Source organism: Malaclemys terrapin, chromosome 8 (assembly GCF_027887155.1).
Source record: "Malaclemys terrapin pileata isolate rMalTer1 chromosome 8, rMalTer1.hap1, whole genome shotgun sequence".
NCBI classification, from domain to species: Eukaryota; Metazoa; Chordata; order Testudines; family Emydidae; genus Malaclemys; species Malaclemys terrapin.
The window spans coordinates 20,842,844-20,864,594 of record NC_071512.1 but is presented as its reverse complement, the minus strand read 5'-3'; the positions used below and the strand labels follow the sequence as shown (position 1 = coordinate 20,864,594).

The window sequence follows — 21,751 nt, the reverse complement described above, 5'->3', positions numbered from 1 at the left end:
ATCTACCTCCCTCCAAACACCAATTAAAAACTAAGCTGTTGGCTGCACAAAAACCCTATTTAGAGTAACATCTGTCTTTTCTTCCAAGTTCTTACCAGGCTTGAGGTGTTGTATAGTAATTGGCCCTACAGGGACAGGGTGTCTGAATCTTGTTACCTACCATTTACACAATTTCTGCCTCTCCTTGAGCCATTCTTGAAGGATATCCTAAGACAAACGGTGCTGTAGACATTTGGTTCTGGAATAACTTGTATCTCCCTTCTGAATGCTAAAGGCTACTGCATTTAAAGGATCCCATTTACAACTACTGCATTGTTAACCACATAAATTCCTTGAAGACCAACTAGTTGGTGCTCAGGTCAAGTCAAATCTCTGGAGTCTGCTTGTTTTTCCTTTCCTGTACTTTCCAGTAGTAGCATGAAACATGTCGCTGCCTCTTATTATTTTTCCCTGGGAGATGTTGTTCAGTGACATGAGACTTTCCCTCTGCTCTCTGTGGGTGGTGGAAGCCGCTCCTTTTTCATGCCAATGACAAACCCTCTGTGATTGCACCCATAAGAAATCTGGTAGAGCTCATCTGGTAAGTCAGTCCCACGTTCTTTGCAGAGGGCAACTCGCACTTCCTCCATATGCCCATTAGGTGGTACCCGCATTATAACATTGGGCACGACAGCCCCGGAGTGCAACTCTAATGCACATTTTTGTGTGAGAAAATATAATACTGGAGCTGGTCAATTTTGATGGATGTTTTCCCTGTTTCTTGACTGTATCTCATTAAGAAAAATCACCCACAACTGCTCTGCTTACATTTAGCCTCTGTGTTGCTTCTCACAGCCCGTAGAGAATTCCTGATGCTCCCCTTCTCCCTTCCTGGTGTGTCACCCTTGGGGTTGCCACTGATTTCCTATCTGGTAGAGGACTGAACACCAGAGCCATAGGGCCTGCTTCTCCAGGGCTGTTCCCCTTGTGATATCATACCTGTGCAAAGTGGGTGCAGCCTGGTACCATTCTGACCTGGCACTGTTGCACCCACTCTACTCGGGCAAAAATGATAATCCAAGAGTCAAGGCAGTAGATCAGTCCTCTTGGCTTTGGACTTGACCCTGCCAGTCCTGGTGATTTCAGTCAGAGTGACAGGTGCTAGCACTCAAGGCAAACTAAGAGGGTGTGGCTGTTGGCCAGGAATCTGTTGGGATCCAGTCCTGTTAGTATGCTGTAAGCATTGTTCTACCACACACTTGCTCCAAAACATGATCACTTAAAGTGGCACTGTGGTTGTGTTTGTAGATTTGGCTAGTACCTTTGGTGGGAGGTGGGTGAAAGAACTGCCTTGGGGTTGCCATTAGTAAGGGAGAACCAGGGACACGCACACGCTTAGAACATACCTGTCACTCTGCAATCCCTACAACAGTGGATGGATAGAAAAATACCTGGTGCCCTGCCAGCCAGACCGAACAGTGTTCCATTGCAGTTTAGAACTGAATCTGGAGTACTGCCTTCTGCTTCCAGTAAATCATTGACACCTGAAGAATGAGCAGGATGTGATTTTTTTTTTTTTTTTTTTTTTTAAACAGTTGGGGCTTATTACAGGAAAAGGCACAACCCATTTGCTGTCTTCCTATTGGATTAATAGTTTACCAAGAATCTTTCATCTTATTCCAAATTGCTGGACTCTTCACAGGAAGAAGGGGTGGACATTGGGGAGATCTTGACTTTTCAGACCTAGAGGTGCAGAGGCTTTTTTGTGGGGTGCTCATGTTGGACTTAAACTGCAGCCTTACTTTAAACATGAGAGATGTGATCATCTGCTCCTAAATTTTGACTGTGAAAATCTTCCTCATCTGGTGCTGCTGTTCTAATATCCCATCTGTCAATGCAGAGGTATAAACGTAGGTATGGCCAAAGCAAGAAACTCCTAAGCTCTAACCCTGACTCATGCCTCAGTTTCCCCTTTATCAAAGGGCAATACTTGCCTACTTTGTACCAGGGCTGGGAGGCGTAACTGGCTAATATGTTTGGAAGTACTTTCGTACCATGCGGCACTTATCATTCTGAACCACTTCTGCTCTTCTCCTTTGGTTCTTGAGTGGAGGGTGTCACTTTACACAAGTACTGAACTTCTAATGTAGACGGGTTGGATCACAGAAACCCCCTTGGGAGCTGCCACCCAACGTGCAAAGACTACCCCTGCTTCTGTTTTCCCTGCCAGCTCAGGACTCCAGCACCCTGTCTTACTGAGCTAGACACTCCCGTCTGGCTCCAGACACAGACCCAGGGTCTGAATCACTTGTCCCAAAGCTGCAAGTTTACCTGAAAACAGCTCGCAGTAGCGTGCTTGTCTTTAGCACTCAGATGCCCAACTCCCAATGGGGTCTAAACCCAGATAAATCCGTTTTATCCTGCATAAAGCTTATGCAGGGCAAACTCATAAATTGTTCGCCCTCTATAACACTGATAGAGAGATATGCACAGTTGTTTGCTCCCCCAGGTATTAATACATACTCTGAGTAAATTACTAAATAAAAAGTGATTTTATTAAATACAGACAGTAGGATTTAAGTGGTTCCAAGTAGTAACAGACAGAACAAAGTAAGTCACCAAGCAAAATAAAATAAAATGCGCGAATCTATGCCTAATCAAACTGAATACAGATAATTTCCTCACCAGTTCCAGAGTGCTCCCTTTTACAGGCTAATCTCCTTTTAGCCTGGGTCCAGCAATCACTCACACCCCCTGCAGTTACTGTCCTTTGTTTCAGTCTCCTTCAAGTATCCTGGGGGGGGTGCAGAGGCTCCTTCTTTAGCCAGCTGAAGACAAAATGGAGGGGTCTCCCCTGGGTTTAAATAGACTCTCTCTTGTGGGTGGAGACCTCCCTCCTCTGCAAAGTCCAGCTCCAAGATGGAGTTTTGGAGTTACCTGGGCAAGTCACATGCCCCTGCATGACTCAGTCTTTGCAGGCCGACGCCATTGTCCACATGGCATCTTGCATGTCTCCAGGAAGACTTCTCATGTGGATTGGAGCATTCCAAGATGCATTGTTCCCCAAGTGTTTCCTGATCAGGTACTTAACCTGGTGAATTCCTTCCTAAAGAAGCTGACCAAATGCCTCACAGAGCTTACTTAGAAATCAAGCAAGCATACAGCCAGTTATATCATACATACATTTATAAACGTCCCCCCATAAAGCCTTATGGGGTACGCTGTCACAGTATTGTCTTAAACTAATTTCTGGTCAAAGAAATGCTGTTTTTGTTTATTTAATAAGCTACCAGGACTCAACAGAGATCAGATGAGTGCTCTATAATCCGCTTCCAGCCTACTCTGCCCTAGAAGCAATCTGGACAAAGCAGTACTCCACTCTTCTCCACAGCTAACCCCAAGCTAGTTAATTAAAACCGAGGTGCAGCTTTACCGCATTAGTTGCAATTGTCTCTCACCCAGCCACTGGTAGCCAGTACAAATGCAACAGGTACCTGGTGTTCTAAGGAACGTATGTTGCAATAGCCTCAGAGAATTAACTCTTTAGTTGGACCTTAATGCTGGCAAAGAGCATCCTAGCCGGAATAATCCATGTTGTGCAGCAGTCCTGACACTGAGTGCTTCCTATTGATCTCTAGCAGTCTCTTGGCCTCCTGCCAGCATTCATGTCCCTGAAGTAGTGCGCTGGAGTGGGTTTATGATGGCGTGCAGAGATATACACTGGAGTTTATTTTAACAAGCCCCTATGTGGATAAACATTTATCTTAATTAATAAAAGAATAAACGGAAGTAGCTGCCTGTGTGTGCTTTGTGGAAAGTTCACCAATGGAAGAGCATCATGGGTGGGTGCATGCAGATATTTGTGTGCATATAAAAAAGTCAGAAGGGGCTGCCGAGTATGATAAGGCAAAAAAACACAGCTGCGTGATTCCCTTAGCTGGTATCTCCCAACTGCTATCGCAGCAAGGAGGGGTAATGGGCCAAATAGCTCATTCAAATTTTCTCCTTTGTTTTTAATAGTTCAATATTAAGCATCTTTATGGTGGGAGCATGTGGAATCCAAGAAGGGTGGCGTCAGCCCAGACGTGAAAGAGGCTTTTGTGCCCGCCTCTGAAGGGAGAAGATGAAAAGAGCCACAGCTCACTCTTCCCTGCTCCCCCCCCCAGACTTTTCCTAAACAAAACTCCTTTTGTGAACTCTGGTCCACTTCAAGCTGACAAACGAGATCTCCCTCAGCCAGTGTTGTTGTCATTTAAGCCTTCTCTGCTTTTCCTAATGCTCTGCCTCTCAGATTCCCCTCGTACACTGCCTCCCCTCAGCAGGAAGATTGGATGAGATTAATTTACGGGAGGTGGCTCAGTATTGAGTAGATTAGCCATTCGTGAAGGCTGAGAGTCTGCATAGAGTGGGCAGGGGAGTGAATCTATTCCATAAGCAATTGGTATTAGGCCACTTTAGAGAGAGAGAGAGAGAGAGAGAGAGAGAGTGTGTGTGTGTGTACGCGTAAAATTCCATAGCCACAAATTCCATGTCATTAGAAGAGGCAGAACTCTGACCCAGCTGCCCCAAAAAACCCTCCTTAGCTCTGGGGCTGAAGTGCCATCCTGGAATTGGGATTTATAGCCTCTCAAGGCTGCTGCCACTAGAGGGCAACAGGAACACACGGTTGAGCAGGACTGATGCTCCACTCGGGAATGCTAAAGCCTCCAAGCTCCACTGATAGGCCTCTGTGGCCAGAGAAACACAGTCTGAGGGGCCCTTGGGGAGCTCTTTGGTATTCTTGGATATGTGAAGTGTTCTGTTTGGACTCCAACTTTATGCAGGGTGGAAGGGGGTTTAAAACTGACCTTCCCCTCTTCATGTGTATGGTTTAATTAACAATAAGTGATGCAGGAAATAAAATTGTATGACACATGCTGGAAGGTCAGGGTTACATGTTGAGGCTGTACAATTTCTCTGGCAGCCACCTGGTCTCAGCCTGCATGCCTCAGCCCCCTGGGACTTCATCAGTCTAGAATCCACCTGCTGTTGCTACCTTAGTCATGGCAACTCTCGGGCATTTCCACACACCATCTGCCCAATCTCCCGGTACCTGTGTTATTGAGCCACTTGTGGGAAAGTCAGCCACACTCCTAGGCCTCAGAGACAGAGCAGCAGCAAAGCTCAACCACTCCTCACAGATGCTAGGTAGGAACAACTACAAAGGAAGAGGGACAAGTATCCCCTTTGGGTGTCTTTCCTCCCTTTCTGCAGTTACCTTCCCTCCCCCTGGCTAAGGTACATGCCTGCTGCCTCTCGGGGGCAGAGTGTGGGGAGGCTGAGCCCGGCAGGGGGGTAAGGGAGAACTGGCAATCTGTCCTATCCTTTAAGAAACCGCATTCTCTCCTCCAGAGCCAGTGTAGCAGAATTAACAGTGTAAAGGGAGCCCTGTTTGAGGAGCTGCCAAGGAGCGAAATGTGGTGTTCGTTAGGAAATTCAATTCATTTGGAAGCTAATGATGTGCCAGCACTAGGTCTTGGGTATAATGTAATTAAGATGCCCTGTGGCTCAGAGTAGATTGGTTACGTCACCTACTAGGGAGCTGCCTCAGAGACAGGCTGTGGGTGGCACTGAGAAAATGGTTCAAATTCCTTGCTGGGTCCTGGAGAATCCTGGGCAGGCAGCAGGCCTTTGATGCTCCCATGATGCAGTCAAACGGGGAGTGCACGGGCCACCTCGGGTGCATTGCCAGGAACTGGCTGTGGTTGGCTGCACTCCCATCTTTGAGATGCAGCCAGTTTCATGGACAATACTGGGGTAATCTCTGTGTGCAGGGGGATTTCAAGGATGCTGTTTATTCCCATCAGATAGGGAAAGGGTATTCCAGTTCAGCAAATACCATGCTGTGCTGCTTTTGGTTTCTTCCGGTTGCATGTTGAAGGAGAGAAAACGGCCCTTTCTGTGAGTGCAGACTTGGTTTCTGAGTTCTCATCTCTGTATGGCTGGAGAAATAAAGCTGGATTTTGGTTTGTTTCGAAGGTCACTGTAGTGTAGAGGATTAGATTACACCCAGGCAATATTTTGTAGGGAGTGTGACAGGGCCAGACCAGATAGCTACAGGAGAGTGAATGAAGAGAGACATTAGCCCCAGATTAAGCAGGTCCCTTTTCCCTGGGTAAGATAACAGGGGCTGTTCTAGAACAATCAGGAATTTATTAGATCCAATTAAGGCAGGCAGGCTAATTAGGATATCTGGAGCCAATTAAGAATCTACTAGAACTAATTAAGGTAGGCAGGCTAATCGGGGCACCTGGTGTAAAAAGACCTTCCTTCAGTTGGTCTGGCACATGCAAGGAGCTGGAAGTGAGAGGGCATGTTGCTGGAGGACTGAGGAGTACAAATGCATCAGGAGGAGTTGACCTGATCTGTGAGAGACACCAGAGGGGAAGGTCTAATTTGGAAAGAGAGCTGGCCTATCCCCAACCCACTAGGTGGGACAACAGAGACTGCGGAGATTATTTTCCCTTTTCCCCCATGCTAGCTAGTGATGAGGTTAGCTGAGTGAACTGCAGGTTTGTGCCATTAACAAAAGTGGCTGTGGACTGCCGTGAACCTGTGAGGTGAGCAAATCCGCCAGAAAGTGCAGGATCCACCAAGGCAGAGGAGGAACTTTGTCACAGGAGCAATATTGTATCTGAAGAATGAGGAGGGTTATACAATATGGGATCTAAGTGCCTCCCCCCCCCCCCCCCCGCATCTATAATGTTTCTGCTTCTCTGATTTTTATGTTGTTTTGTTTATTGCTGATGGCCTTTGCAAAGATGAAAAGGAATAATGCACACAAATCAAAGGTGCAAGCCTCATACCATGGGCTTCATTCCCCACAGCTGGTGTCATTCCTTCAGCACACATCACATTTCTTATAACCTGTTCCGAGGTGATGAATTTCTGATGTGTATTATTTTTGGTAATAAAAGTGATGGCAGGGGTTTGTGTGTGTGAGAGGTCAAGTAGGGTCTGTGAGGAAAGATGAAAGTGATGCCTCTGGGGCCAGTGGAATAGCCAGACCAAGCAGAATGAGGCCAGACAGAGGAGAGCTGTAGAATAAGGAGCACATCGGAACACTCAGCAGCACAGCACAAAATGGAGGAAGCCTGAGAACATTGCTATTGTGACAGGCACGAGAAAACACCCCAAAGTCTAATTTATTTATATCTATCTAGCAGTGTTTCTTCCTTATTTAAAAAAAAAAATGCACAAAGAAAACAGCTCCTGCGGACTAGGACTCCTTACCTGTGCAGTCTTTGCAAGTTTGTGGCCGAAGGCTGAAAACTGTCAGAAACTGTGCTTCGACAGGGTCCGGTGATGAAAGCTGAATCAAAGCCAGCCTTTCAGCTCACAGCAGTGGTGCCAATTCGGGAAGGCAAGGTTTTTGCACTTGCTTAAAGGTCCATAAGCTGCAGAGCCAGGAGGCCTGTGGCGCAACCACTTTTAAGCAGTGGTCCTTTACTAAATCAGTACAGCTGCTGTCAGAACGTTGCTCTAACTGCATGGTCACAATGCCACTGAAACTTGACCCAGCTGCCCCTCCGTACAGTGAGTGGCCAAATGGGGAGGTGTGGAGAACTTGATGCCTGACAGCACTGACTTTTGCACTGTGTGAGTAAGTGAGAGGGGAGACTCCCTGGCTGAGGGAGCTCTGGGGGTCCCTGCAGGAGGGGAGATAAGAGGGGACCAGAACAGTTGGGAGGGGGAGATACTGGAATTTGCCCCTCCCCCTCCAAGCAATATCAGAATTGGCACCACTGTCTCTGTCTCCAGGGCCCCCATTTGGGGTCAGGACCCAAGGCCTCCTTTCACTTGCAAAAACAGCCTTTAAAATTGCCAATGGATCATAAAAGTTGAATATTTGTACCACTTTTCCTAAAGCTGATAGCCTCCCCCCTACCTCCAGCTGTCCCACGGCTGGCCTTAGGAGTCAGTAAAATCTGGGGACACAGGTCCTTCAGTATTCTGGGGGGGGGAAGGGGGAGTGACCAAAGATCAATCACTTTGTGGTGATCTTACTGCCTCTGCCCCCAGCCATTATCTCCCTCCTACTTTCCTTCTGCTTCTGAGATGGCTGCTTTTCTGAGCAGCCAGCAAGACCTCTGCCCATGAGAAGGGACAGCTTGCTAAGGTGGGAGGAACCTCTATTACAGAGATTCTCCAGCTGTGGTCTGTGTAGCACTTCCTGGGGGCTTCTGAGGAGGTGGTTGGTCACATTGTGCTGGCTCCTTTTCCATCTTTCCAAATACTAATTTGCATGAACAGACAGCTAAAAAATATATTACATACTTTTGTAATGCTGATCTCCTGTAGGAACAGGAGAATGTCCTGTGGGCACCTCGCTGGTAGGATGAGTCACCTTGTAGAAAAGTTTGCAATCCTTGACCTGTTGGATTAAATGTGGTGCTGAAAGCAAGGGCTTCCTCCAAAACAGGTCTGGCTCTGTGTCACAGTTCCTCTGGGGCCTTTGGCAAGGCATTTAGGACCAGATTTGTAAATGTATTTGGGCACTTAACTCCCCCAGGAAGTTAGGTGCCTAAATATCTTTAAAAATCTGACTCTTTTTCTCAGTTTCTCATTCTTTATAAGAGTCTGTAATTTTGGATGTACCTAAGCGTGTGGAGTTGTTTTCAGAAGCAACGTGAAACCAATGCTCCCCATACCTGTAACCCATCTCCAACTACCTCCTGCCTGAAGGGTCATCACACTGGCAGACTCTTTGCCTCCTCCTGCCATCCACCCCTGCCTCATTGTGCTGTGTATGTTATGGAGTGAGAGGTGCTGCAATTTGTCAACACAGGCGCTCCGGATCACACCCAAAGTGCATGAGGTGGTGCTGGCTGGCAGGGGTGGGGCATACAACCACCACTGTACCAACCCCCCAGGCAGAGGGAAGCAATGGGAGAGGTCCTGAGCTGAGCGGGGGGGGGGGGAAGGGGGGAATGACAAATTGCTGGGGGAATAGAGCCCTGGGTGGGACAAGCATATGGAGCATGAATGGGGCAGTGTATGGACCGGGGGGCACAGAGGGAAGGAAGGGACAGCACCCTTGTCAGCTCTCGTGATTTTAACGTGAGTCTCATATTTGTCCTTAAAGCCCCAGCTTCCAGGAGATTCTGGGAGAATCTCAGCTTTTGTTTTTAAAGTATGTTACTAGTTGTCATGGTTATAAAGAAAGAAAATAGGACCCGCCCCCCTCAAGGCTCAAGTAGCAGCAAGCATGAAAAATACCCCCATGCACATGTGTTTTTTAAAATCTGGTGATTTTTTGAAAGCCAATCCTGTGATTTTTTTTTTTTTTTAGGGACCTGACAAGCAAATTTGGAGGGTTTGGTGGGCAATATGGGTCCAGAGACACAGAGGGGCGTGGGTGGAGGAAGACACTGCCCCCCCCCCCCAGAGTGATGCAAAGAGATACACTATAAATGCAGGGCAGTGTGCAAATAGGGGACTTTCAGCAGGGCTGCCCAGAGGATTCAGGGGGGATTGGGGCAAAGCAATTTTGGGGGCCCCTTCCATAAAAAAAGTTGCAATACTACAGAATACTATATTCTCGTGGGGGGCCCTGTGGTGCCTGGGGCAAATTGCCCCACTTGCCCCCCCTTTCTGGGCAGCCCTGACTTTCAGGGCTGGAGGAATGAGCTGTAGAGACAGCGCCTTGTTCTTCCATCCCTATCCCCGCCCGAAAAAACAACACCCCAAACAAACAAACCGGGTCCGGTGGTTGCACTAATGCTTCAGAGCAGATCAAGCCCGTGCAACCCCCGCCGCCCGGGCAGGTCTAGCAGTCGCAGCAGCTACGCCTCGCCGCTGCCCTCTATGGGCCATCCTGGGATCCGCACCTCCCAGCCGCGTGCGCTGCTGGAGAGTGTAATTCAGCAGCAGGGCTGGGGCTTGCAGTGCCGAGCTGGTCGCCGTGAGCGCGGCTGTGCGGGATGAGCACAAAGGCTCCCTGTGGAAGAACCGCACGGCTCGGAGGCCGCCTTTCGCTCTCTCCTCTGGGGAGCGCAGCTTGTCTCCCCAGCAGCCTCCTTTGCGCTCCCGAAGGAGGAGGGGAAGTTGCCTTTCCCTTGGGATGAAGGCATTTCGCTCGTGAACTTTTGGTGCTGCACAGCTCCCTTTGTCCCTTCCTAAAAAGAAGCTGGGGCCAAATGAGGAGACGGATGTAGCTAAAATGATGGGGGGAGGGGGTGCATCTACTATTCAGAGCAAAGAAAGTTTGAATATCCCCACCAGAGTTCAGTCTCCAAGAGACCTTTCCCCTATCCTCGGGAGCAGAGGTTTTGGGGGACCCCGGAAGGTTGTGGTTACCATAGAATAGTGGTTTTCAACCTGTGAGCCGTGGGCCCCTGGGGGTCCGCACAGATTGTGTCTAAGATTTCCAAAGGGGTCCGCACTGCCATTTGAATGTTGCTAGGGGTCTGCAAATGAAAACCACTGCTCTGGTGCTGCTTCTCCCCAGAATGTGGCTGGCGGGGCTGCGCCCTGGGGCAAGGAGGAGGACACCAAAGCCAGTCCTAGCTGGAGCAAGAGACAGCAGCAGGAGACAGTGCCATGCGGAGCGGCTCGGTCAGCTCCCGGGGGAAAGCAGCCCAGGGGGCAGGGGTGTTGGAGAAACTCTTGTGTCCTCAGTATTTCCTGTAGCTGGCAAGGTATCGGTCCCCCCACCTCACCCCGGCGCTGCGAGCTGGCACTGTGTGAGCCTTAGTTGTGCTCATAGCCCTTTAAGAGCCCCGGGAGCTGGGCTGGGTCTGAGCACATAACTCACTGCCCGTGCCTGGGCGGGATAGGCTGCTCCGGCAGGGGTGGGCTGGAAGAAGGAGTCCTCCATCTGCAAACTCTGGAGAGAGGGGACGGGGGGGAGGGAGAGAGAGGAAGAGAGGAGAGGTGGCAGAGGCTCTGCTGTCCCAGCTCAGTGTCTCTCTGATCGTGCCGTGGGCATTTCTTTTTTTCACCCCCACCCCTTCCGCTGTGTGCTTGCTCCCTAGTTCAAGGCCTGGCAGCTGTATGTGTGGCAGGAGCTGTGCTGCACCAAGCCCCGGTCTCTTGCTCTTCCCCCTCTTTTCTTTGTAGCCCGGAGGATTATTTGTACATTCCCTTTGCTTTTGGGGGCCGGATTGCAAAGGACAGAGCCATGCCCAGGAGGAGCATCTTGGAGGTGAAGGTGCTGGACGTGCAGAAAAGGCGAACCCCCAACAAACACTATGTGAGTGTCTAACCCTCCCCCCAACCCCGCCTCCCAGGTCTGGGGATGGAGCACCCGGTCCCAAAACCATCCCCAGGTCCTTTGGGAAAGGCGTGTGAGGACTTTAAGGTTTCTGACCTTCTGTAACTATTTCCAAATAGACCGAAACTAGCCCTCCCTGGTGCTGCTGAGCTGGGAGCCTGCCAACCCTCTCCTTGTGAGACTCGGTAAAGTCCTGAAAGAAAATGCTGGTTACAGTGATAGCTTCTCTAGCAAAGGGGATCGTCTTAGGATCAGGGTAGCTTTTTCAAGTTTTACTGTGTGTAATTATCTACCCTCTTCCTCCCCCTTCCACGTTAACTTAACAGGGGATTCATTGCAATATTCTGTTCGTTGTATTTACAATAATTTCTTACTATTGCTAGTTATGGTCACTTAGAAGAGAGTTTATTCTTCGGCAGGGAGCTGCTACTTCCTGGGCTGGTGGAGTGTATGAGGGTCCCCCACTCTCCATTTGTGTTGTCTTAACTAAACAAAGGCAGGGCACTGTGTGTCTTTCACACAGTACTAGTTGTAGGGCCAGTGTTCCCTTTGGCCCTTCTTCGGTTGGGACGGGAAGGGTTACATATTGCTCACACCACAGGGACCTCCTCTCTGGAGAAGTTTGACTCCTTGGTTCCCGAAGCACTGACCCTGCATGGGAGGCGGAGACTCCTGGTACAGAATTGTAGTAGTTGTTTTTTAAAGTTTGTTTTAAATTATAGTTGCTGGCGCAAGTCTGGGGAGCAGCTGCCTCCCTGGCTAGCAAGCGGATTTTGTGATTCCCTTAAAGGAAAGTGATGGCTGTTCAGCCAATTCTCCTATCTCAGCTGTGGCCTAACTTGTCCTGCTTTACATGGGAGGCAGCACGCCCGCTGTACTGCTCTGTGCATATGTGAAGCTAACATTAAAAAATACATGTTGGATTTCTATAGCCCGAGAAGGACAAAGGCAGGGAGTCTTTTTGAATTCACATGTCCCATACCCACTGCGTACATTGCTGGCTGTTTGAATCCTAGTCTTGATGTATCATGCCCAGCTCACAGCAACATCCGAGCTGTCAGATTCTGCCTGGAGAGCAAGCCTATTGGGAGCACTTGCAGTCCGACTCCTGCCTATGTCATCACCATTGAAGCAAGATATGTCTATGAATGGACCTCTTGCTCTCTCCTCTCGGATATTCCACCTACCTAGTGGCAAAGGCCTGTTGTTACTATTTATTTAGCTCCGCAAATGTGCATAATGCTTTACAGACCAAGTCAAAATAAGCCCTTTGCCCAAGGAGTTTGTAATCCAGCCCCAGGAGGGTGTCCAGGCCAATGGCTAATAATGCACAGGGGATGTAAGTGGCTGAAGTAGTCTGCATGAAAAGGCTAGAAAAAGAGAAAGGCAGGTGGCATGCAGGAAGCTGGTGGCTGTTGCAAGTGTGAGGGGCAGCACACAAAAAAGCGAGGAGAAGAACAAGGAGTGATGAGGCCTGTAGGATGACATGGGAGCAGAGGTGCAGACAGGGCGGTGGTTTTCTAGCTCCTTGTGGGTTGTGAAATGGGAGTCTGCAATGCCGGATTTGGCAGGGTGCAGATATGAACTGCTTTTGTGGAGCCATTTTGTTGTAGTTATAGAATGTGGGGGGTTGTTCCACATTTAACAGCCGTGAGTCCTGATCCATATGTCTGTTACACAGTCTGCATGGCCTGTTGCTTCCTTCATCAGATTTTCTTCCATTCATAATGCCCAGTTGATAATATCTGTCATGGAGTTGCTTTAGTGCCGATTTTCGGTATGTTCCTGCTAAACTGGGAGCTCTTTGGGGACAGGGATTATCTCTGTCTTTGTGTCTTGTACAGTGTTGTACATGTCTGCGCTTAACTAATGATTGGGAATGAATTCCCCAACATGATGTATTATTGCTGTGGAAGAGACATTTCATCTTCCTCTGATGTTTCTGGCCGTAACCACTTCTGGAGCTGGGATGCTGCTGGATTTAGTCCAATCTAGTGTGGGAAATCTACACAATGCACAGTATATAATAGAACCCCAGGCATGCCCCTAGCAGACAAAGCTATGGTTAATGGTGGGAACTTGCATTCCCAGTGTTTGGGATTTGCAACCCAGTTCCTCTGATAATGAAAGGATGATAATGCTGGAAAGGTACCTGGCAGACTTGGTGTAAGACTGGGTCGGCAACCTCTGGCACGCAGCTCGCCAGGGTAAGCACCCTGGTGGGCCGGGCCAATTTGCTTACCTGTCGCATCCGCAGGTTCGGCTGATTGCGGCTCCCACTGGCCGCGGTTCGCTGTCCCAGGCCAATGGGGGCTGCGGGAAGCGGTGCGGGTCGAGGAATGTGCTGGCCGTGGCTTCCTGCCGCCCCCGTTGGCCTGGAGCGGCGAATCACGGCCAGTGGGAGCCGCACTCGGCTGAACCTGCGGACACGGCAGGTAAACAAACTGGCCCGGCCCCCCAGGGTGCTAACCCTGGCATGCCGCGTGCCAGAAGTTGCCAAGCCCTGGTGTAAGAGAACCCCAGAAACTGCCATTAGTACATCGTGTGTTTTCTAGTGGAACTGGCTGCCCTTTCGCCAGGCTAAATGGACTGGTGCTGGTAACATGGCTTTTAAAATCCACCAGTTGCAGAGTTCTGAGTTGCTGTGCTCTAGCTTCTTGTTTTGAAACTGGGACAGACCTGTTTTCTAGTTAGCAATCAAGGTGCTCAATTAAATCTGTTTGCACTGCCTGTGTCCGCCCACGTGTGACTGTGAAGTGAAGCTAGAGGGTTCTGTCCTGGATTCATTGTGAGCTGCCCATGCCCTATAAACTACAGATCCAGGGACCTCCCAATACCTTGTGGACACTTTATGAAAAAGCCTTGAAATATGATATAACTGACAAAATTTAAAGCTGGCTTCTCCCCTTGGCATAACCTTAACATGGGACAGTCCAGTGACGCACACATTGTTCATTCTGCACCACATAAGGCACCTCCTATATGGTCTAGGCTATGACCTAGAATTTGAGTGACTTTCTCCTTCCACTAATGTGCATTTTAATAATGACTGAGCTGTGACACCCCGGAGTTCTTAAAGAAATGCTACCTTTTAAAAAGGCACCTCTCTGGGTTACTCTTGCCTATGCTTTGCTAGCAAAGCTACCATGTGGCAGTGAGCAAACAGCCAGGGAAAACCAGAAGTCTGGTAACATAACTATAACTAAGCAGACCCAAGCTTTCTTCCCCTGCCCCTGAGTAGGCAGACCCAAACTTTGCTTTGCTTTTCCTCCTCCAGTCCCCAAACTCGCATCTCTTTCCCCCTCTACTTTGCCTTGACCATGCTTGCTCATCTTACTTAGATGATGCATCATCATTCCTGGAAAATGTATATGTGAGTGAACTTAGCTTCCTATGGTTTCTGTATTTTGTACTGGGAGACTAGGTAACTATTGAACTTTTCTCAGTTTTTGTCAGTGTGTGGGAGGATACCTGCAAGAGTGTCTAATTCCTCATTCTTCTAGGCCTCTTTACCTGGGGTTGGGAATTCTCCATATCTTTGAGTCCCTGCTTCCCCTCCAGGCTTATTGTGTGATTGCCACCAGTCCTTCCAGCCAAGGAGTACTGGACAGGGGTCCTTTTGGAACTCCTCCATTCTGTTCTTTAATCAGCCAGAGAGGTCATTTTGCTGCCTGCTGTATACATCCACAAAGGGAAAGTCCCTGGGGATCAGATGGAATCAGGAGCATTGGTAACATTCACCGTCTTCCAGCAGAGAAAAATCTTTTGTGAGTTATTGGGGGTGGGAATGGAGATGGGGACATTTTAGTGGGATTCTGGTTGGCTTTGTGATATGGAAAATTCCCATCACTACTCTCCATGTGCAGTTTGGAGGATAAAACCCTTAATGTGATGGAACATCCTGCCCTGAAACTTTCTAGCTTGTGAGGAGAACGTGGCTGGAAGGCGTGTTCTTTAACCGGTCACTGGTGATTGACTGTGTGCGGCTCATCCACTCATTGCTTCCAGGTTCCCCTCTTTGAACCCAAGTCTCAAACATCCTGTCTTGTTCCTCTGCAGTAGTTCTCCTCGGATGGAGTTAAGAAATAGTGAAAGCCAAGGGGGCTCAAAGCTGGATCAGAGCCTAGGAAGTGGCTAGAATCTTCCGGAAAGCAGAGCCTCACAGAGCTGTGTTGGTGCTGGAGTGAATGAGAAGAGTGCTGTCCCTGTTTGAAGAGATCAATAGGAACCAGGCAGATTCACAAAGCCAGTTAATTATATAGAATCAAAACCTATTTTTTTTCCAGCAAAGGAAGAGGGGATGAACGCAGCTGAGTCATCTTGCTTTTGACTGTATCTGCTGGCAAACGGCAAATCCGAGCCAACCACAAAGTATACATACTAAACCTTTGCTTCCAAGCATCTCATTTCTGAGCATAAACCTGCTCTTTTCTGGCCCCTAAGGGCAGCCACTTAGCATCATAAATGAGTGTGGAGGAACTCTTTCCCCCATTCCCAGCGCTGTGACCGGACCTGTAAATGACCCGTAACATTTAGTTTATATCCCCACTTAGAGCAAAGACTTTACTTAGCTTGGACAAAGGGGCAGTTGTATTACCTGCACTCCGACCACTCTGAGAAACTAGGGATATTCATTCCCCCAGTAAAGTTGGGTCAAGAAAGGACTCAGCTGGTCTTACTCCCCAGCTTTTGAGGTCTGGAAAGACCTATTTTCTTCAGGTTCCGATGAGTTGTCCATCACCATGGTATCTGAGCACAGTAGAAGGTGCAATGCTGTGCATGCAGCCAGAGACAAAAGCTTCTACATCCTCAGCTCTGTTTCCCATTTGGCAGAAATATGGTGCCTTCTGTTTTGAAGGTGTCTCCCTTTTTGAAGAGTGAGTCTGTGTTGTCTTGTCAGTGGGAGTGAAATAATACCATGCAGCCCTGTTGGAATGTGTGTGTGTGTGACACATCCCTCTGCCACTATCTTAACCATACATGCTAGAGCTGTTCTCTCTCCTGGAAATTTTTCAACCCACCTTCTGCTGTTAGAGGTGACACACACAATAGTTTCCAGGGAGAAGGGTTTAGCATCCCTTATGGAGCTTTTATATTTCCATCCACCTCTAATCCCTCCTGACCCCACGTCTCATCTCGCTGCTGCCTTTCTGGCTAAGGAGGAACGTTCATGAGTCACTTCAGAGGCCATCACAGAGTTGGAAAGATCATTGTTGAGTGATATCAGGCACTTCTCAATTTCCTCCCCAAGTGGCTGAGGATAGGCTAGGCTAAAAAGTGTGGTGTCAGCTAACATTTTTGAATAGTTAAGTGTAGGCTTTAACACATGCTAAAATCTAGGAACTTCACTAGGCTTTAACTCTGCCAGTTTAGCATATGTGTGAACGTGGCTTTTAATTAGTCTATTCAGACATACTAGCTAATCTGTGTGGACATCACACCTTTAAATCCTAGTCTAGACAAGGCTTGAAAGCACCTGGGCAGTGCAGATGATTCAGAACGAGCCCAGCTGTACTCAAAAGGGCTCAGTCAATGGGCAAAACTGAAGAGGTCCAATCCTGCTTGCATTACGCATGTGTGAAGTGTTGTGCCCCTTGATGGGCCCACTCATGAGCAAGCCTAGTAAGATTTGGCCCGAGAGCTGATTGTGGGAGGTTCCTTCCTCTTTCCTGCTCCCCTCTCTGTGGTAAACCCTGGGATCCTGGGAGGCTTTTTCTTCTTCTGTGTTACTGAGCTGGGGATTCCTCAAGGCACATTGGTCTCCCACTTCTATCAAACTAGCCCTGTTTCCACTAGCAGAGAGGCTATGGGGAAAGGGAGGAATGTTGGAAGGTTAAGGCCCTGTCTATACATACAACACTGCAGTAGTGCAGCTGTACCGATACAGTTATGTTGCTGCAGCATGTCTGGTGAAGACACTCTATGCTGATGGGAGAGTGCTCTTCCATTGGCATAATAAAACTTCTGCTATTCGCAGAGGTGATTATGTCAGGAGGAGAAGCTCTCCCGCTGACAGACCGCTGTGCACATGAGCTCTTACGTTGGTGTAACTGATGTCGCTTGGTGTGTGTGTGGTTTTTTCAACGTAAGTTATGCCAACATAACCTGTAGTGTAGACATAGCCTTACTTCCTGCTCCAGGGATGTGAGCCCTGCTTTGCCGGCTGTAAAACAGTACTGTGGTGCTGGTATGGCAACTTCTCTTAACATCTCTTTGTGTTGATATATACACCTCTACCTCGATGTAACGCTATGCTCGGGAGCCAAAAAAATCTTACCATGTTATAGGTGAAACCGCGTTATATCGAACTTGCTTTGATCCACCGGAGTGCGCAGCCCCCCCCTCCCCCCAGAGCACTGCTTTACTGCATTATAGCCGAATTCATGTTATATCGGGTCGCGTTATATCTGGGTAGAGGTGTAATCAGACCATTCGGTTGGCTGAGCATTCCTAATACTTTCCCCTTTGTGTCTGGAAATGGAGGGGAAGTAGCAAAAAAATTGTAGAGATTCTTGAGGTTAATTTGTCTCCAAGCTGAAGGGGCTGGTCTCACTCCTCAGGCTGGATTGCTTGGACTTTACAGCTCTCTAGTCCAAATTCTAAATAAGTGACTCCTTTTCATTCATGCAGTAGGACAGTAACCCTGCAGTGACACTTCCATTCCAACAGTGTTGTAAGAGACTCCAGCTCTGTTCCAGGACTCTGCCATTGTGGGATATAGCCAGTGAGTGTGTCCTAAGGCTACATTGCAAATCGTAAGAGGCAAAGTCCAAGAGCACAGTTTAAAAATAATCGTTACAAGCAGCAGAATGGCAGATTGTCATTCTGCTCTGCTCTGCCAAGTCCTGGGTTCTGATAAATGAATGGTGTGGTGTGTTGTGTTTTTTTTTTTTTTTTTTTAAATCTATAGTTTACTAGTTGAAATAGACTAAATTTTCCTTTAAAGGATATTGCCTAGTTTCTTTTTATAGTTCTGTTTGTAATACCCTCCTAGAAGCCTAAAAGTAAACTTTCCCTGCCAAATCTAGTTTTCTTCTGTCAAGCAAACAGAGAGAGATTTTCATTTGAATGCAGCTGCAGTTAACATGTTTTGTGATATGGGTGAATAACTGTATGTCATCACCTCGTTGCTTCTTTCATTTGTACAATCCCATTCTCCTCAATTCTGTTAGAACTCCTCTAAGGTTATAGTTTTAAATAGTAAACTGTTTCTGCAGGGCACAAAACAAAACTCCGTGCATTCTACAGAAATGGTGTGGGGGGGTTGTTTTCCTTAGATTTTGCTGTAACATAATGATATTTTGGGTTGTGTGTGCACGGGAAGAATCCCACAAAACTAGTGTCCAGATTAAGTGTATAGTTGCAAATTATAGTTGCATGCACAAATGCAGTTACCATGACTACTGCTGCGAGCTGGGTAAATGCCCATGCAGATGTCTGTAACTACCTGATTTGCATATGTAGTTACCCATGTACTTTCAAAAAGTACATGCACAAATTTGCCTGAAAGTCTGGCCCTTGATGTTTAGAATCCATAAGATTTTTTTCCCATGTTGTACTAAAAATTATTTTTAAGGTAAATTATGTTTGGGTCTAAAGCCTGGACTCTAAAGATTCAGTAGGTATCTTTTCTGCAAGGCGGTCCTAGAGCTTCTATCATATACAGTGAACCAGCTACTAGTGGCTTCATTTGCCAAATAAAATGTGCATAACACTAATCTGAAGCCAAATCTAGAATCATTAAAGAAGAAATGATGACTTCTTTGAACCAAGGGACTGCTGATCCAAAGAACCACCAAAACTTATGGGCTGCTCAAATGTCTTGAACAGAAGATGCCACCTGCAGAAATAGAAGTGGTAGTCTGGAGAACTTGTGCCTCTTGAGCTTTGAAATAAAGAATTTGTGGTTCAGACTTGATCAGTTGGATAGCATCCATGGTCGCCATGTATAGTTGGATTATTTTTGAACCATATTGGCTGCGTAGCTTTAAAAGGGCATTGGAAGTCTTAGAATCCTCTAGAGAATGACCATACTTACTTGGGGTATGGCTGGAATGTCCTATGAGGAAAGACTTAAGGAGGTGGGTATGCTTAGTCTGGGGAAATATGTGGTTGAACAGTGACTTATTGGTAAGGAATCCATCCAGGGGGGTCACACAGGAAACTCGGATTTTCATTACAGAATAAAAACTGGGAAAGCAGAGGGTTCAATTCTCCATGTTAGGAAAAACTTCTTCACTCAAGGGGTTACTGCTGGCAGGCAGGCTGATCCTGGTGAAGGACAAGGACAAGGGATGATTCAAAGGTCCGTTCCATCACAACTTCCTAGAAGATCTTTTAGCAACTTCCTGTGTTGCCTTCAGCTGTGGCATCATTGCAAAATGCGACATTTCTTTTCAATTGGCTGTGATGCTGCTCTTTTCCTGTTAGAAGTGGTCTCAAGGCAAAACACTTGAAAGCATTGGAGCACAGGTTTCCCCCAAAGTTCACGGAGGTTTGGACCCATCTTTACTTTCTGTCCTAGTCTGTTGTGTGGTGTTAAATAGCTGCTATGTCCCACTGCAGTGATCTCTCCATGTCCTTACCTGCCTTCCCCTAGGGACTGAGGCTTAATTAATGTATTAATGTTTGTGAAGTGCTTTTGGGTCCTGAAAGACACCATAGAAATTCAAAGTACTACTAGTTTTGTTTCCCTGTCTGTATATCTTAACACTGACTACCTAAAATACCCTAGCACAACAAAACTGTAAAGGACCAAATTCTGCCTGTGGTTACACAGGGTATGAATACGCTGGAATTGGGAGATGTAATTGCAGCACATGTAGGGATACCTGCGCTAGCTTTGATCAAGCTAGCTCGCTAAATATAGCAGTGTAACCGCAGCAGCATTGGCCTAGTTCCCCAGGTATCTGTACTCGGGTGGCTAGTTTGTGCTGCTGCTTGAGCTGTCATTGCCACGTTGCTATTTTTTAGCGAGCCAGCTCAGTCAAAAAAATACCCTTTTGAAGTTAATGGGAAAGCTCTGCGCTTGGGTCTAGAAACAGAATTAGTAAGTAGTTTTCATGTTAAATTGCAGTTAAAAAATTTATTTGAAAGAGACAAGGACATTATTAGATCTTTGAATCAAGGGTCCTGCACTGCCTTTCTTTTGAGAGGGGAGCTCTATCTTTCATCTGTTCCATGTAGCATTGGGAAATGGGGAAACAAGAGAACCCATATGTTTGACCTCTGTGTGACTCACAGCAAACAAACCAGTGCATGTGTCTTGGGACTGAGGAATCTTTGCCTAAAGGGTGAGGGAAGCCCAGGAAGCAGGGTCTCTGATCAGAGTATGCATGCACATGCTTTTCAGACCAGCTGTTCCTTTTCCTTTCACTCAGACAATGCCTCGCCCCATCTGGTTTATAAAGCAGCAAAATGTGGAGATCTGGCACGCCTTGGGAGTTAACAGGGCATTGGAACAGGGGTGAATCCAAGCAATTTAAAAGTGTTTGATATATAGTCCAGCAGACTCCGGGGCAAATGGGCAATTAGATTGCTTTCCCTTGTTGGCATGCTGTGGTACTACTCTATCCATCTTCATCTCACTGTCTCCTCCTACTTCTTGCTGTGCTGTGCCCCATCTTCATCCCATGGTCTCCTGACTGCTCCCTACCCCACTATCCTGCAGCATTGACGCTGCTGCTTCCCTATCTCCAGCTAGGTCTAAATTAAACATGAACATTGAGGATCAAGATGCCCTGCAGTTGTTGCTGGAAAGTATTCATCTCTTTCTCCCGCTCCCCACCGGTGCTGTCTTTGCCGCCTGAACCAGAACGTCTGTGCTTCTCGCTTGCTTGGCTTGTGAAACAGGCTGTGCAGGCGTGAGGGAATAACAAAGCTTCCAAAGCCAGCCAAGCATGCCAGTAAATGGAGCTGTCAGATTGTCTCCCCTCTCCTGCCCTGACGCTGGCCCAGAGAGGGACCTGATGGGCTTCTCAACTGTCCTGCAGCATGAAAGCTAGAGAGATCTCCACTTTCCCCTCCACAGCCCTGCACTCCTGCTGTGGAAAAGGGCTCAGAGACCAGTGGACAGGGGCCAAAAGCAAGCAGCGCACAGCCAAGAATTTTCTTTGTTTCCAGTCACCTCCCTTCTCTTTCTTTTCCTCTTATAATTTTCCTGCTCCTTCATCTTTTCTGTTAACCCCTGCTCTGTTTTGGTTAGTTCTCTCAGCTGGTTTGGTTCCCCAGCCCCTTTGGATTATTTCTCCCCATTGTTTTCTAGGAGTGCAGAACAAGTCAACATTCCCAGAGATAAGACTGTAGCATTTTCTCCCTGTGTTGGGGGGGGGGGGGGTGTGAAGTGGAGGGGCTGATCCCTTTTCCATCTGCTGGAGAAAGAGATGCGGATTTTTCCACAGAGAGGTTTATTGTACATAGTGTCTCTCTGGACGTAGGACCACACAGGCTCAAACCCATTTGAAATCACTCTGCAGACAGCTTCTCTCTGATGGAGGTGGTTATATCTGGCTTTGTGTT

General features: G+C 47.7%; 1 protein-coding gene across 2 annotated transcripts in view; it reads left to right on the top strand.

The window, feature by feature from the left end:
• Positions 1-10,893: 10,893 nt before the first annotated feature.
• The window catches only part of SH3PXD2B (SH3 and PX domains 2B), a 127,793-nt gene continuing 116,935 nt past the window's right edge, over positions 10,894-21,751 (top strand). For both annotated transcript variants that reach the window (XM_054038117.1, XM_054038115.1), the window contains exon 1: positions 10,894-11,212. In XM_054038117.1, coding sequence (XP_053894092.1) covers positions 11,141-11,212 — 72 coding nt within the window. In that variant the 5' untranslated portion in view covers positions 10,894-11,140. The remainder of the gene's footprint in view (positions 11,213-21,751) is intronic.